We start from the raw sequence: 18257 nt of genomic DNA on the forward strand, positions 1-18257 counted from the left end.
TTTTAACTCATGTTACTTCTATACCCACCAGATAAAATTTAGATCTACATGAGCTTTGAAGATAACAGATTCTCTTCCAGAAAATTAATGGCAAAGTTTCTAAAATTTCCAACTACTTACGCCTCATAACAATGGCAATTGTGGGGAAAAAAAAAAAATAAAAGAGGGCCTAATCCATCTCTGATGATGTCAGCAGAACAAAGGCAGAACCTGTGGAATCGTAGCTGTGTGGTATGAAACTATTTAATACAGTATTTTTATAGAAAAAATAATAGCTTTAAAATTCTATTGACATTAATATACAGCTATACACCTAAGTCATCCAAACACGTGCAGAGCTGCAAAAACATTCAAATAGAATTTGTATAAAAAGCAAAAATTTTCATTAAGAAAATGGATTTAGCCATTTGTACAAAGTAATGTTTTTTTGCTTCAATTTGCTCTTTCTTTAGCTTTCATTTTATAAGTTAAATTTAAAAATTAGTCAACACACTGAATTAAGTATGTAGATTTTCATTTAAATAAATCAGTCAACAATATTTTTTTATAAAGTATTTAACACTTCATTGTAGAAACATAGGCAAAATGACTATTATAACCAAAATGAAAAATACTGTTCAATTTAAAAAAATGTACTTAAACAAGAACCTGAAAAAGTTTATGATATGCATAACATTGTTCAAGCAAAATTGCACTAGTATTACATAAATCAAGAGTTTTATAAAGGCCCCAATATGGCAAAGTTTAGAAATAGGTAGTATGCATGCACAATAGTACAACAAAAATCTCTTATAAAACAGCAGTTATTTTTGTAATGCTTGTACAAAGGGAATAAAGAGCAACCACAAACATATTTAATCTGTTAGGTTAATATATTATGATAGCTAAAAGTCAGTCATGTCTAGCAGAGGAAGGAAGAGTCCTCCACAGTGTATGTGTGAATACGTCTTTTGTGCCTTTAAAGTTATGTATAAAATATTTTGATTCAGTTCAAACCTGAAAGAAATTTTATTCTTTATTTCCATCAAAATTAAAAAATGTGAGTCAGATTTTGTCTCTTATCAACAACAGAAAACAGGCCAGGTCAGAGAAGTGCTGGAAACTGATACTGATGCTTTTCACTTTTGATACTTGGAGTTTGATCTTGAACCCAGACTACTGAAACTTGGGCTTTGCTAAGGTTTCACCAATATGCAGCTTGGCTCCTTTTACCTCCACAATACCACAGTTTATCTTAATTTAAAGAAACTGCTGTGTTTTGAATCCTTTAGTATCACTAAAGAGGTGTGAGGGGTTTTATTTATGATTGTCAAAACCAAATGCTGTGATCATCTGAGTGTGCTTAAGGTTTGGGGTCTGGCTTTTTCCCTACTGCTCAATGTGAGTTGGGAGTTATTAATCCATAAGAACTGTGTGTGATTAAGTGAATAAACATGTAAAGCATGTGTAGGCAATGCCCTCTTGTGCTCTAGGGTGGCTACTGTCCTACAGGACTGTTGGAGTTTGAATGCTTTGTCCCACAGCAAGTAAGGTTTCAGCTTCCAAGATATATCGTTACTATGTTCTATAAGGTTTTAATAAATACAAAGCTTGTTTACATGGTATATATGTTTAGTATATCATGTACAGTCACTGGATTTCTGAAACATAATCATTGTGTTCATGCAGATCATTAGATGTTTCACTTCTATAGTCTTGTTTACTTCTTGGCAACCTAAAGCTAATTTAAAAGCAAGTTATGTTTGTTTGTGAAAAGTTATCTAGCTTCATCAGGATCTGAAGAGAAGTTCTAATGGGCACAAAGAAGAGAGTAGACCATTCAATCATTCTTTCACCATTTAAAATAAACAAAATTACACACTGTACTACAGCTTCCAGACTACATAATGAAAAAGTGCAGATACCATCTTCATCGATTAAGTAGAACCAAAAAAGTTCATAGAAAATAGATTGCTCATTTTCACGCTACAAACGAATATGCTGTTTGCCATTTTAACAAATTTAAAGGTGTGTTATTTCAGCAGCATTGTTGTAAATTGTACCGTAGTGCAGTTTCTTTTTCATAAAAATACCTTACAAATGGTCAGTCAAAAGTCATCAGCAAAAGAAAAACCCAGAAAACAATCAACCAAACGAAAAACAGAGGTAATGCTGATGCCAAAACAATTATAATACTGTTGGTACATAGAAAAGTAATCCTTATATTTTATACATTTATACAGAGTATAAAAGGTAACAGCAGATTATGCCACAGTCTCCCTTATCCCAATATCTATTTTCTTTGGAAGAAGTTCTCTTCTTTCATCAACACTTGCTAAGGAGTTTCGACAGTTTTGTCCATCCACGTATAACTTTGCATATACTGGATTGGCGTAATTCGTTGGCTGCAGAGAAATGAAGCAAACATTAGACCAGTCAGGCTGAATCAAAATTAGCGCTTATGGTAATGGAAATGGCTTTGTTAAAGCAAGAACAAGTACACATAAAATACAACAGGACATATTTAATAGATACCTGGACGTCTGCAAACCTGATGATGAGTTAATTATTTAGTTGAAAATTAAAATCATGATGAGACATGCTATTAAAGTAACCAATGACATGACATGCAGCATATTATGATATTAAAACCATAAAAACATTGACAAAAAATAAATTAAAAACCTTGAAAAAATGTCTCTGAGGTTGACTTGTCCACCTTATTACACTGGAAGATTTCAAAATAGATATGAAGGAGTTTATAGAGAAGGTGCACTGTGAGACCATGTGACAAGTTTAACAGGAGAAAACTGCAGCCAACAGTTTCCATGTATTACCTGTTCTAAGACATCAGCATCCCATCAATAGCTGACCATGTTTTCGAATTCTGTGGCCCAAATACACAACATGATTTGACCAAAAAATTCAAGACTTTTGTCATGTAAATTAAACTTTAATAATAAACCAGCACAACTTTTAATATATCATAGTAGTTACAAATTGATAAGCCTTTTCTCAGCAATTTTGGCGGTTTGGACTGGAATGAAAAACATCTGTTGAAATGAGTGGCACTTCAGCATTGGACAAGTCCATTTTTAACGCTGCAAAGCACTTCATTGTGGGTGAAATCCCCTGAGTCTCCACTATTTCCTTCATACTTTATGCCTTTATTGTCTCTAGAAGAAATTTGCTATCCAATTAGAGTTCAGCTTTTATCCATGATAACAGGAAAGGGCACCTTGTGGTCAAAATCCTCCTCTTTTTACAACTAATTTATCAGCACTGCTCTGCTTGCACAGATACAGAGTGGAACATCAAGAAACTCTAAAAAAGGGAAATTAATTTGTTTGGTGTAATAAGAAGTGGCTAAACTTTGAATTGGCCAAAGCAGAACCGCGTAGGTTTTCCTGACTTGAAAATATCCTGAATACACCCTGGGAAACAAGGAATGAAAAATGACTTTAAGTCTTAGCTCTTCCTTTCCTTGTGGCTCAACTCTGTTTCTGAGGCCAGGATTAAGACACTGCTCAGTCTGGATGGCTACAGCAGCTGCTCAGTTAGTGAATTAAAAGCTGCCCATTCCATCTATTACAGATGAAAAAGTGATTGCCTTGTGGTCCAGACTTTCCTGAAATGAAGGCACAAGAAGGTGAGCCACATCTATTTAATTAAAAAAAAGGAAAAAAAAAATTAAAAAAGAGCTACTCTCAGTTCTACTGTTCTGTTCCCACAGACCTTTACTTTTGTGGTCATGATTATAATCAGAAATTTAGTTTTATTTCAATTATCAGGACTTTTTTACTCCGTTGACAACCATTATTGAGGATGATAACCACAACAGAACAGAGATGCTTTGCATCAATGCAGTGCCTTATTCAGTTATTAAAGTTATATATAATAGCAGGGTCTGCCTTATGATCCCTCTTTGCGGGGTACTGATTGTAAAAGGCAGTACAGTGAGGTACAAAAAGAAGATGGAGTGGCCATAATTTAAGAGAAAAAGTTAAAGATGGGTAAATATTCTGGCTGTCATCATCCATGGTTCTGTGCTCCATCAGAAAAAACACACCCCATAACAATTATTAAATTTCCAAATACAACATATTACAATCATGCAAGAACGTGAATGGCACAAAAAATGGATATATATTGAGGCACATGAATATGAATGTTGTATCGATGTCCCTTTTGTCTCTTCAATCTTAATGTTTGCAAACCTCATACTAAATTGTAGTAAAAAATCAGATGTTTTAGAAGGAGCTCTTTTATGATACAAATCCATTGAAATCTGAACAATTAAAATATGCTTTGCAAATACTGAAGGAAATTGTTAATTTTTGTGTGCATCAAATTCCTCTAAAATAAAACCACTTGTTTCTATTATTTGGGACCATCTTTCAGTTTTATAAGCTTCACTAGATGCCTGTTCTTACATACAAATTTTAAATATATTAGGATACATGGCTGTGAAGGCCATCCTAAACTTATTATATAACTTGTATGGCAAAGCATCACATTGCTTACTGGTTTTTTATTCCTTTGCAAAGATATTTGCAGTTTTAGATCATGTTACGATGATGGATACAGATGAAATTTTGTATGCAGAGGGGGACCCTTTATTTCAAATAGAAAATGTATTATTTACTGTCATTCTTCATTCCATTAAAAGAAGAAAAACAAAATTAAAAACAAACAGAAAACGCCTCTAGTCAAAAATGACAGACAAACTTTCTTTAGAAAGGGGCTGTGGTGGAATGGAATGGACTTGGATCATCATTTCTCACCCCTGTTGATAGTGGTCCTTTCAAGTCAGAGTTTAGGTAGATTGATGGAGCTGTGTGGGGAAGCTTGAATGCAGTGGACCCTCCCCCTATGTATCTGGCCTGTATAAATAGAAAATTTCAGTTTCTGTGCTAATAGAGCATTTTCCACGTGTACTTATCAACACTGTTAAATAAACAGTGCACCAACTGAAAACATTATTTTAGAATGATCTACATTTATAAAAACCTCCTTCCAGGCATTCCTCAGCACGAGAAACTCTTACATTCAACATGAGAATAAAATTCAGCATTTTCCAACCATTTTCCACTGAGGATTAAGGCCAGACCTCACAATAAGCACTGGCTCAGCCACTCTGCCTCCAGTGAGTAACTCCATTTTCAGCTTACCTCCTGCACTGAGCACACTGCCTGTGTGATGCAGTGGTGACATTGCTGGAGCTATCAGTAATCCTGTTATTGCTTTGTCAGGAATGGCAGGGAGTGATGGCTGCCCTTTGGTGAGCGCCTGATTACGGCGCTCCGGGAGAGATAGCGCGGCATTACCCCGCTCATCCCGTGTCACATCACCCAGGCACTTCAATCACTGTGCTGCTGCTGCAGGACTGACAGCATCTCTCTCAAGGAAATGATAATACTTACTAGCTTTGTGCAAACATTTAATCTATCTGCCCCGTCAGGGATCCCAGCTCCTCGCAACTCGGCGAGTTTTCACATAAGGAATAAGTTACTCTCCTATGCATGTGTGCACTCTTTCGTGCTTCAGACGGGGGCTGGACAATGATGTGTTTCCAATTTTAAATATTTTCCAATTTTAAATTTTTGCCAGTTGACAAACCCAGTGGTGGTTTGTCAGCTCACAGACATATCTGTCTTCACAAAAAAACCCCAATCATTTTGTAGTTAATTTCGAACTCTATTTTGATCAAGCACTAGGAAAAATGACCATCAGACAGCATCAAACTACAAAACAGCTGTTAATATATACATGACATTTATTCTAATGGCATTCAACTTGGCTTTATATTCATTAACCAGATCTAAATGTCATTGTTCTACATTTCTATTTGTTACACTTAAAGACAAAACCTTTGCAAGATATAAAATGGCTTTGCCACTAGAAAGAGAAAAGAAATTACCTTTTCTGCATTTAGAGTGAAATCTGAGGCTAGAAGACCACCTTCACTGTGGTCATGGCCCACCTCATACATGTTATATGATGGATTGCCAATTTCTACATTGAGTCCTCCATTTATCATGGGTTGTCTTCTGATAGTTTTTGTCCTGTATTGCATAAACATACAAAAAAAGAAGAACATAGTGAACTTTCAAGCGAGCTGTTGGGTATCTTGTTTCTCTTTAATCTCTAAGATCAACGGGAGACAATCATAAAATCCTTCAATTTTCCAAGCGAAGTAGCAATCTGAGTCTATGTATAGATCTCACAGAAGCTGGAAGCAGAGTTTTATTGTTTTTCTCAGTTTGGCTGTAGTGGTATGAATCCATACAAAGTGCTAACTCGCTGTCTACAACCCTGACTTCCTCCAGTTATTTCCAGATTTCCCTCACTTCCAAGCAAAGCCTTGCAAAGTCACTGCCAATTCCCTGCAGGAATGAAGGCAAAGAGAATATGAGTCATGTCCCATTGCTCATTCATTTCACTTTTGTTTCAAACCGGTTGCCCAAAGTCAGCTGTAAACTGAGGACAAGCAAATGGTTCCATCAGGATGCATTAAAAATGTATGAACTTCTCCTCATTCCAGTTTGCATTCCCTGCCAGTGGTGATTGGAACACTGAAGTTCAACTTGAATTGTCTTTCAAGCTTTAATAAAAGACTGAGCCTTATTTTTAACCTTGAATTAGGTATCAGTAAAGATAAGTGATTGAGTTGAATTGTTTCTGTTGCTGAATTCATTTCTTTCAGCTAAGGAGGTGATTTCAGCCCAAGCAATTGAAATAACCTCAAGAGGGTAATTTTTTCCCAGTGCAATATGTTCTCTAGAATTACAAAGGAATAATAGGGAGGTCACAGTCAGGATGATAACAGTCGAGTCCTCTTGTTGGCTGAGTAAGATGCAGTCAGTATCTGAAATCCAATATACTAAATGATCTGTATTTTTCAGAAATGTCATTGAAAAAATATTTCCTAAAATAGGCACTTAACAGTAGCATGCAAGTGTTGAACAGCTACACCTAGTTTAATACTTGACAGTCTTCTCTGAAGAGAGAAAATAACTCTAAAATACATTTTCAAATATAATTTTAAGAAGAAAGCCCTTTATTGAGGCTAGTTCTATTTCTCCGCTGAAAATCTATTATTTAACAAGTGATTCTCAGTAACCTAAATAATTTACAGAGCAGCAACTGGTTTCAGGATTTGGCTATCACTAAACCTGGCATTTTAGGTGCAGCAGCACATAATGACATCCATGGAGTCTGGCAGGGTCAGCATTACTAACAGCATGGTCAGGAAATGTATTTATCTTATTGGCTTTACAAAAAAGGTTTTAAAAATTGATGCTCACTAGTTTACACTAGAGTTTGCAGGGGAGAGAGATGCCAGATCATAGTAACTTAAAAGATTCTTTTAGCCTGGAGCACTGAAATAGCCTCATAAATGGCCACATTTGCAGAAACAGCAGATTCATCACTTACTTTTAAAGGACTTAACAAAGAGACATTATCTTGGTTTCAGATGTGGGGTAACAAGCCCCAGGAGAAAGGAAGACAGCTGCTCAAGGCCAGCCAGCAGGACAGCTACAGGCCTGAAGTAAATGGTTTGCTCTCTGATTCCCACTCTGCCTTCCCTAGTGGGCCATGGCCTTACTGCCAGGAATCTTCCCTTGCTAAATCTGCATCCCCATCAATGTGATGATGTTCTTTGAACATGTGAAGGGCAGCAGCTCTCTCAGGTGCCTCGTACAGCAGAAACATTCCTGCCTCCCCTGGCCACCAAACATGGCCTTGGAAGAAATGCCCAAAGTCAAAAAGTCAAACCCAAGCTCATTATCAGCTCCAAGGCAGCTAAATTCAAGAGAAGAAAATATTCCCTTCAAGATACTAAAGAAACAGATTAATAAGGAAAAGGTTTGGGACTCTACAGTAACTATTTTGAGAATTATTTGCATCTTCAATATCACTTGAAGATGTAAACAATACTCAAAATTTGAGTATGTGGTTTCAATGAAATACATCAATTCTGTTAAGTTCTCTAAGTCTCTGGATAAAGTTATTAACACTTATACTGCCTTTACAGGATTGAGCAAAATTTTTTTTACAATTTTTTTTAACTACTGCATGAGGAACTTAAGTATCAGTAACAAATGTGGTTGCTCCAGCAAGAACCAATATGTAACTGATTTGCTGCCTCCAGAAACAAGTCTTGGGTCATTGTTGCATTTTTGTTTCTCACATAAAGTGATTTTTTGTATATCAAAAAGATGAAAATACTTTAAAGATTTATTTTTTTACTTCATAATAAAATAACTTCAATATAAAATTTCTTACCTTCGTTTTCTTTTGCAAAGAAATAGTCCAATTACAAGAGTAGTGATCAAAGTCACCAGTAGAACAAGAGGAACAATGATGGCTATGCTTCCTAAAACAGAGGGAAATATCACTGAATAATCATGGCTTTCCAGCTGTAAAACAGTTACATTAATTAAAAGAGAATAATTTCCCATGCCAACAATGCAATTTCATGTGATGAGCTTCACTCATCAATTTGAGATTTTGATGCTGATCAATAAAAAACCCAAGTTCATTACAGTTAATAGTGTACACACGAGTACTTTTATGAACAAATCAGGAGTTTCCTCTTTTTGGATACCAATATAACTTGGATTAATTCCCTGTCCTCATTTGCAGCAGCAGTCCCTGAAAATCTGGAATTACTAAACAATTTGGACTGGAGTGGCACGGCCAGGATCTTCAGCAGTTTAGGTCATGCAATTATTTATTTAAAATATCCAGTAGCCCTAGCTCTGGTTGAAGAATTAATTGGCATTTTAATTGGTATGAGTATTATCTTTATTTGTGGGAAAATACAAAACAGCCAGCAATCTTCATTTCTAGATGGTTGGAGCATTCCTGCATTTTGCTGCATTTTACTGCATTGTACTCGAGAGCCAACAATTTTGTTATGTTGATATAGGCAATCACAAAAACTACAATAATGCCTAATGCAGCAGAAAAACAGTGCACAGATCAGACAGCAATGTTAAAGGAGAGGAGGGAACAGGGAAGAACAAAATGGGCTTCACATTATTTTGGCAGATAATTTCACTGAAATGAGACTATCTGCAAAAATAAGGTCAGTAACTACACCCTTATTTCTGAGCCTTGCTTTTAGTATCTGCTCATAAAGAAATCCATGCAACAAATAATTCTATGTTATAAATACAGGACTTATAAAAGCAGGAATCCAACATAAAGCCAGTGTGGAGAGGCATGTATTTTCTTTAATATCACCATCCTTAACTGGTGGAAAACAAAAATATTGCTGGTTGTTTCACTGACAACATTTATTGATTTATTAAAAGAATAAGCTGCTGGCAGTGTCTGCTCTACATTAACCACAGTCTAAATAAAGAATTGAGAAGTGCTTTGAATTCTGCCTGAAGGCTTTCTGCCTGAAAGCCAAGTCAGGTTGTCAGAGACACGAAATGAAGTATTGAATAAAAAAACTTGAAGCATCCTGAGTTCACTTCAGCTTATGAAGATTCAGCATGTAAAGGATATTACAACAAGGCTCTTTTAAGAAAACATTTGATGAATAACTGCCTTAAGTTCTACCTAGGTGCCAAAAAAAAAAAAAAAAAAAAAAGTTAATTTTGTCTTGGCATGTAAACATTTCAGAAAAAAAACCCAGAAAAGTTTCATCTATCCACCAAGCTGACCTGAATAGCAGGCAGCTCATTGTGCTGCTCCACTTGGGCTAAATGTGAGCAGGGCAGGTCCAGCAGGGCACCAGCAGCACTCTGCAGGCAGCCTTGGCCACTTTCAGCTGCCAACACTGCAGCAGTGCCATCCTTTCATGCTTTCAGAGGTGTTTAAAAACATTCAGCAGGAGCTGTTCTTACTTTCGGGATGATTTTCACAGTGGGTAAAACTCAGCCCTCTGCAGATGGCCGATACAAAAGTTATGCACTACTTACAGCTCTATTTTTGATGCTTTTCAGCAGGATTTAAATGGTCAGAGGTCTCCCACTAGCACAGGGCCAAATGCTGTCACTGGATATTCTTTTCTTTAAAAAGTGCACTAGCCCTTGGAGCAGGGAGTGCAAGGCCTAAGAACTGCCTTGTGCAACACCAAATGGCAACCTGAAAGTCTAGAAATATCTATATTTTGGGGTTTTTTTAAAGAAAAAGATACCAGTAACGAGCATTTTCATGACATAAACTCACGTTTTAAGATAGCACAAGGCTCAGATTTCTAAAGTGAGCCAAACTTACCAAGTGACAGCAGTGATTGGGGGTACTTACTGGTGCTGATGTTGTCAGACTTGCTGCTTTTGGGAGCTGGCCTCTCACACTGCGTGCCTGACCAGTTGGCTGAACATCTGAAAGGATCCAATTACGATGGGGAAGTTAATAAATGCCAGCTATTAACACAGCAACACATGAAAGAGACCACCAGCACCTTCTCAAGAGCTACATGAACCACAGCAGTGCTTCTACAAAACCAACAAGAATCCTCATGGGAGGAGTCAGCAGGACCCTGCCACAGCACTGACAACACTCAGAGTGGGGATTTAGTTTAAACCCACACCTCTGTGTGTTTGATTCCTGTTATTATCACTGCAACCTTAATTCCAGAGCTCTTTTCTAATTTCTCAAATAGTGAAACAAGTTTAATCAAAGGCATATTGCCATTTTAACTTGTGAAATCTTGAACTTTATAACCAGATGTTTATTTGCAGGAATATAGCCACATGTGTGTGTGTGTGTGTGTGTGTGTGTGTGTGTGTGTGTGTGTGTGTGTGTGTGTGTAATCAGGCCTGAGAGCCAAAGAATAAAGAGTTGTCCTAAAGGGACAGGAGCATCTCCTGGCCTCAGAAAGCCCTAAATACTATTTATATTCAGAATATGTGTTCCAGGAGCCAGGTGCCTGGATTATTCACAGCTATTCTGCTATAATTTCCTTGTGTGAATATCAATATGCAAATAGCTCCTCAGTTGGGATTCAGAACACTCTCCATGCACACAAGGAAACACAAGGAGTCCATGGAAGCAGACTCAGCAAATCCATCAAAAACAGAAACAAATACTTGAATGAAATTCAATTGTTTATTCAACCTGCTGTAAATATGATTAAGTTTACTACAGACCCTCAAAGTCTCCTTGTGGAAACAGCAGGAAGTAGTCACTTTTCATCTGTCCCTGTTGCATATTGTGCAATGAATCATGTTTTTTCTAAGTCTTTTTGAATTATTTATGAATTTCAGCATCAGTTATCTTTAGGGAGGTGCAATAGAGCGTTACCCTCATACACTTCCAAGAACTCCTCCTATCTGATGCCTTCCTAAGGATTTAATACATTGCAAAGTTTACAGCTGGTTATGCTTAACAACTGATGTTGTTCTATAATAAAAGAAGTTTTGGAAAGACACCAAATATTCTAGACAAAAGCAATGCCATTCTCAGGGAGGAGCCCTGGGCAGCTGTGCTGGTGATGCTTTGGGCTCTCTCCTGTCTTTGCAGATCACTGCAAAACACTGGCTCATTTCTCTCCTTGCTCCTAAACCTCTTCCAGCACAACCTGACATTCAGACAAATCTCTTTACTGCGTTTCTATTAAGCTTGAACTTATTTTGAAAAGTAAATTTAATTTTTGGTAGGATTCACTATTAAAGTGCTTAAGCTCTACAGAGAGTCTTTAGAAGCATTATTGATTTTTTAAAAAATACATTGATTATTGCTAGTTGACTCATATATTGTCACACACTAGCTAAATTGCATTATAATTTAGAAGTTCTTCATGTTCATTGAAATAAGTTTGCTTACTTAAATAAATATGGCAAATGCACACTTAGGTTTCCCCACTGCAAAGAACCCCCAGTTCCTAATTACACACATGCTTCACAATGATATATTTTATTACTGAACCCAACTGACTTTTCCACCTGCTTACCATCACTTCAGCACACTGCAAGTCACAGGGAACACAACTTTAATCTTTCAAAAGATGCATCTGTTCCTTTTTCTTTCCAGATCTCTTTATAGCAATTATGTAAGATAAAAATGCTTGCACTGACAGCTTACCTTACTAAGATACTGTTCAATGAATTTGCTTTTTAAAAATATCACTTTTCAACCTACAGCTGCAAAATAAGTTTCTCCATTCTTGTAGAGAAACACTATATATCTTTATATTTAGAATATTCTACTCAGCTTCAAGCTCTTGGCACATGACAAACATGAAACAAAGTCTTTCTATTTCCTCCTGATATTTTGCACCATTCCTGCTCATCATTCAGCTCAGGCAATTACAACTTGTGATGACAAGCAATTTGCATTTAATACTACACTATTGAAAGTAAAAGATATTTTAGAGTTAGACATATCTAACTTTGCAACTAAATTCTTATATTAAATATTTAAAATGTTTCCACTGTATATAAAATGATGATGATAAATCAGTTATAAAAAGAGTTTAGAAAACATAAGACAGTGAGACTAGAAAAAGGATCACCATGAAGCATTCAAGTACAAGCTCATGAGAAACTTGTATAATGTATAATTACATTCTTCAGAATCCTATAGCAGACATGATATCAAAACAGCTAGTGAAGAAAAAAATCCTACAGCTAGATATGCAGTAAACAGAGGAAAAAATAAGGCAAACATATTAAAAGTTCTTTATCTATCTTGTCATTCTAATTGCAAAAAAATCAGCAATATTGAAACACCTGAGGCATTTGATAGAAGTCTCATAAAAACATTGTTAGTTGCCACTGTATTTTAATTTTTTTTTCCAAATGCTTGCTTTCTCCAATAACCTTTAAAGAGACTGAAGCTGGAAGGATGGCTGCCATTTCCTTCTGCACTTGGAGGTGCAATGACTGCCCTTTGATGCTCCAGCAAGGCACTAAAGGCTTGTCTGGGGCAGGCAGAGGAGAAAAAGGAGTAAAGCCCAGGGGAAAGGGATGTTTTCTGCAACGGAATTTGACACAGAAAATCAGCCATGAGCAGGCAGATGAATAATGATGGGGTTGGGACATGGACAACTGTTCATGCAGGAACATGGGAAATGAGCAGATCTTCACCAGTTTTAATTGTCTGCAGAGAGAAATTGCTCTCAATAACAGCATTTTCTGGTGTCAGGACATTTAAATTCAGACTGCTCAGCATGGGAGCTGACTCCTGGCTGAGTTGGATGTGCAGTGGTTTGTCCTTTCCCAAACTCTTTGGTAGCAGGAGCTGTTCTGTGCCATTTTCAGGGTCAGACAGGACATTTGCAGCACTGTCACAGACACATTTTATGGAAAATCCTTTCCTTAGGATTTTTCCTCCTGAGAAGCTGAGAGACCTCAGGAACAAAATGTAAACAATGATTATCTGCTGTGGAATGGAACAGGTGCATCTGTGATTGGTCTCGTGTGGTTGTTTCTAATTAATGGCCAATCACAGTCTGGCTGTCTGGACTGTCTCAGTCAGGCACAAGCCTGTTATCATTCCTTCCTTTTCTATTCTTAGCCAGCCTTCTGATGAAATCCTTTCTTCTTTTCTTTTAGTATAGTTTTAATATAATACATATAATAAAATAATAAATCAAGCCTTCTGAAACATGGAGTCAGATCCTCATCTCTTCCCTCATCCTCGGACCCCTGCGAACACCATCACACAGTACAAGCAAACAAAAAGGCATTAATGAAGCAGAACCACATAAAGCCACTTTTTTTTCATCAAAGATGTTCACATCATCACAAACTCGGGAGAAGAAACAGTGGAAATGCCTGATTTGAGTCACTCCCAGACAAATACAGATGGAAACAGATGGGGAAGCTGACAGCGAAGGACAGGCTGCAGTCAGCTGAGCGGGGCAAGGTGCTGCAGAGAACATCTCTGGTGCAAATCTCCAGCTCCCAGCAGAACCAGAGAGAGATCAAAGAGCAGCAGTACCACAGGGGATGCCCACATGAAGACTGAGAGTGAATAAAAGTAAAAAATAAAGGTCGCACACGTTCTGCTGCCAAGGTCATTAATAAAACTGCTGCAGCTCTCTCTGCAACAATTCAGTTCCACATTTATAAAGAGATGAGTGCTTGGGAAGTGACTCTGAGGTACTGAATTCCTGTGCCATGGGAATTATCTATTTTGAGGAAATAGCATTGCAAAGAGAGACATTTAAAAAAACTTTCAATTGAGGTTATGAAGGTGTTGCACTTGGAGTGACGAATGTTTAGACTGGAGATATTTACATTTCTGATCATGCTGTTGTACAGAGTCTATTCATTACAAAATGTCTCTCTATTTCTGTATATTTCTTACACTTACAGGTCAGTGTGATCCAACTTTCCAAACTCATATTCATATACTTGACCATTTGACTATGAAATGACTGAGTAAATAGAAGAAAAAATAGTAAAAATAAGAGCTGATATGGTGGCAGTGTGCAATTTTAAAATAAGTTTGTTTCTCCCTCTTTGTGCCACAGGCATTGTCATAAAAATATAACACAGAAGGCATAACATGCAGTTTAAAGTGCTTTTGTAGACACCTGTTTTCCAACTCAATATTCCAGTGCAGATCCAAAAATGACAACAACATTGAATGATTAGTCTAGAGGTGTAAGAGAATCTGTGGAACAGTCCTTACAAAACAAAGGTGGAAGGGGAACTGAAAATGTTTCTTAGCTATAAATGATATTTCTTCATTATACAAAGTCATTTTTTATAGTTTGCATTTCCTTTTGGTGATTATATAGCAATATATACTAAAACATCCTAATGAAAGTATCTAGCCTCTCTATTTTAAGAACACTTAACATTAAAATTTCACTGGAACTTGTCTTATCATTGATATTAAAACTATAAGACAAGAGAACATCTGGATTACAGTTATTTACTATCTAAACTAAATTGCATTGAAAAAGAAAAATCAAAATTCCCTTTTCCCCTAAAACTCTGTAGGATGCCAGAGGATGATAAAAGCTTTGCACTAAACCAAATAATTAAACTATTCCTTATAATAAATTTAGGAATACTTCTGCAGATATGCATTGTTCATACAGGGAGCTGCTATAATAGAGTTAAATCCACTGATTAAGTCTCTAAATTAAAGCACTTTCATAACAAAGACCAAAAATCCCAACCCAGGACTGATCAATAATTGCACATTCTGCAGCTACCCCTCTATTGTAGGGTTTCATTATTTTCAAGTAGTAACTTTTCCATGACCATTTCATACATGAACAAACCACATTTTAGTAGCTTTGTCTAATGAGCATCCTTAACATCATAAAAGGAAAATAATGTAGAAGCTAAGGGATACAAAATTTATACTTGTTACCTGAAAATGGAATACAAATTACCCTGAAATCCAATACATTCAGAATAGGACAATGACATCATTCAAAAGCAAGCAAAACAATGAAAAATTTCTTTTCAGGAACACTAAAAACCCCCTGAAATTTAGTCAAAATATAAGTGAGAAAAAAAGAAGTGACTTTAAAAATTAATTTTAATTTGGGCATGAGATTACTTTGTACAAATGATTATTCACAGCTGCATGATGTTCACTGTGAGGAACAGCTCCCAAGTGCAACTCAGCCTCTCTCATCCCAAGGTAAGAAAAAGAACAAACTGAGAGTCATTAACCACCATGCAATTAGCAATAATAATAACAGAAAATATATAAAAGCATGTACAGGTGACTACTACTGTAGCTGAAATTGCATTGAGCAATAAAACAAAAGGAAAAGGGCTTGAGATGGTAAAACTAAAAAGAAAATATGAGAAAAGACCGGGTAAGTAGGTAGATAAAAACCCAAGCATGTTTTTCACAAGCAGTGATATACAGCAGCAAATATTATACAAGTTTTATCTGAACAGTTTTAAACTCATGGACAAAGGATATCTGCATTATAGCCTAGTTAGTAAATACTCCATCAAAAAGATACAAATTCCTCTTTTCCAAGACCTTAACAGCTCCTCCTCTGACAACCGCTCTTCAAACACCTGTTTTCATTTGGTTCTTGAACCACTACCAGTTTGTGGTACAAAGTGGATAAAAGATCTTTTATCACACAAAGGTATAACCTGCGGATTATATTCAGTTTCGAGATATTTATAACAAAGATATTTTTAGTTGAAAAAGAAAGCTCTCAAAGGACTGGCAGAATGCTGTGACATTCCTGTTGCAATTGCAATTGGGGAGCTCATTAAATATACCCCAGGAAATCATATGGAAAGCATCTATTGCAGGATACTTGATAAAATTTCCTGGTTTGTGCTGCTGCTCAGGGTTACCAGGGCCTTCTCTTAGTCAGGATTTTCAATCCTGTGAGTGTTCTTTATCACAGAGGCTTTTTCTACTCAGCCTCCAGAAATGCCAGCCAGAGACTGCAGGCTGTGGTCCCTTTCTTGTCCACAACTGACCATGGATGTACCTGAACCTTTGTTGAGCAAAAGTCTGGTTTAGTGATGAGTTTATTTATTATAAACCTCTGTGCATATGTAGCACTTGTACAGCTGCATGTGCACTTAAATAAAAACTGTTCATATGGGAAGATTTTTCAACAGGAAAGGAATGTCAGGAGGAAGGCCCAGCATCACAGGAGGCACCTGAGCTGCAGGGGAGCTCCTCCATAAAGAGGAATAAGAGGAATGCACTCTTTAATTCCTGAATTCTGGGACCTAAACACACACACACACACACTCAGGGGCTCACCCTACACTCTCCCCTCACACAGTGCCTCTCTCCAGCCTGCTGGGTATCAAGCTGGCAAGAACAACCTGGAAACACTGCGCCAGGATTCCCAGAGCAGCTGTGGCTGCCCCATCCCTGGAATGTGCAGGCCAGGCAGGGTCAGGCTCTGAGCAGCTCCAGTGGAAGGTGTCCAGTGGAAGCAGTTCCAGGGGGGCTGGAGCAAGGTGAGCTTTAAGGTCCCTTCCAACCAAAAGCATCCCAGGATTCTGTAAGAACAGCTCTCCTGCTTGTTTCACTCCTGCAGGAGCTGCTTTTCCTAATTTATCCATGTCTGCACTTCCAAGTTCAAACTTTGTAATCAATTTTAAATAATTCCACAATTTGTTCTCTCCCCAGTTGTTCATAGTCCTTAACCTGTTACAGGACCAAAATTCTCCATTAAGAAATGAAATTATTCTTTCTCCACCCTTCACTTTTCAGTTCCCTCTGTTACCAAATTCAGGCTTTCTTCCAAGCTCCTGCATGGTTTGTGCCTTCTCATTAACTCTCTAGGATGACTTGTTCCTCACTACAGAGGAACTGATGTTTGCTCTAATATTGAAATACAACACACACTTGAATCCCTCTGAACAGTTAGCACACCCAGCCACAGCAATGCTGTACTTTGCCTTCTGATTTTTATATTTCTAGAATGCCTAAGAGGGTTACGATTTGATCACATTTATTTTCAGATAATTATAGAACACACCCATGTGCAGGGACAAATACTAATAGTAACACAAAAAAAGATGGAGTTCTAGCAATATATAGTTATGATGAAGGTATAAAAGAAACAAAGCTGAGAGAGCAATATTCTGTGCTAAAGATTCTGTAATGAAAGCCCTGCCCATTCAACAACCAGAGTCACTCCTAAGTACTGGAAAGTTTGAATTCTTTCCAGTTCTCTTCACTGGTACCATACAAGGTGCAATCTCTCTCTAAACCCTGCTTCCCTTGCAGGAATGAATACAGGTGGGTAATTAGTGAGAAAGAAACAGAGACATAAATAAAGGTATTTATTGAAAGACAGACTGATAGAACAGATGGAATGAACAGTTTGTGAAATACAGGAAAAAAGCATTTCTTGATTATTTCCCATATGAATCTGATGTCCTGATCATTCTTTTTTTCAACTGATTTGTGAATTTACTGGGGCAATTCAGACATGTCTCACACACAGATCCCACCCATTAGTGAGCAGCACTAAAGAGATCCTTGAAAATGTAGTATGGAAATATTAAAATGACAGTAACTATACAGAAGATTATGCTACTTTAAGACACCCTAAATAGAACATTTTTCATAAAAGGTCATTACCCCAAATTTTAACATTCTGAAATTCTCTCACAACCTTTGTAACTGAGCAAGAACAATAATGTGGGAAGAAGGGGGAACAACAATCACCACACACCTAAAAAATAATTTGAAGAATTAATACTCTAGATTGCATTGAAGTCTAAAGAGAAATCACAGCACATTCTGCATATTTGAAACCAGGACAGAGCTTTCACTGAAACTGGCAATAGCCTTCGTAAAACCTTCTCTTTTTTTTTGGTGGCTTATATGAAGGCACAGCAAGACCTTCA

At 37.0% G+C, this 18257-nt stretch overlaps 1 protein-coding gene across 3 annotated transcripts in view; it reads right to left on the bottom strand.

Moving 5' to 3' along the window:
* Positions 1-497: 497 nt before the first annotated feature.
* LRP1B (LDL receptor related protein 1B) overlaps positions 498-18257 on the bottom strand; it is a 642008-nt gene continuing 624248 nt past the window's right edge. For 2 of the 3 annotated variants that reach the window (XM_058028149.1, XM_058028148.1), the window contains 5 exons: positions 10246-10322; positions 8269-8359; positions 5900-6044; positions 4764-4862; positions 498-2384 (listed from right to left, as the gene is read on the bottom strand). In XM_058028149.1, the coding sequence (XP_057884132.1) occupies positions 2244-2384; positions 4764-4862; positions 5900-6044; positions 8269-8359; positions 10246-10322 (553 nt within the window). In that variant the 3' untranslated portion in view covers positions 498-2243. Of the gene's footprint in view, positions 2385-2816; positions 2867-4763; positions 4863-5899; positions 6045-8268; positions 8360-10245; positions 10323-18257 lie in introns of all 3 variants that reach the window. The other variant, XM_058028147.1, reaches the window with a different exon arrangement.

This window comes from Melospiza georgiana, chromosome 7, assembly GCF_028018845.1.
Source record: "Melospiza georgiana isolate bMelGeo1 chromosome 7, bMelGeo1.pri, whole genome shotgun sequence".
NCBI classification, from domain to species: domain Eukaryota; kingdom Metazoa; phylum Chordata; class Aves; order Passeriformes; family Passerellidae; genus Melospiza; species Melospiza georgiana.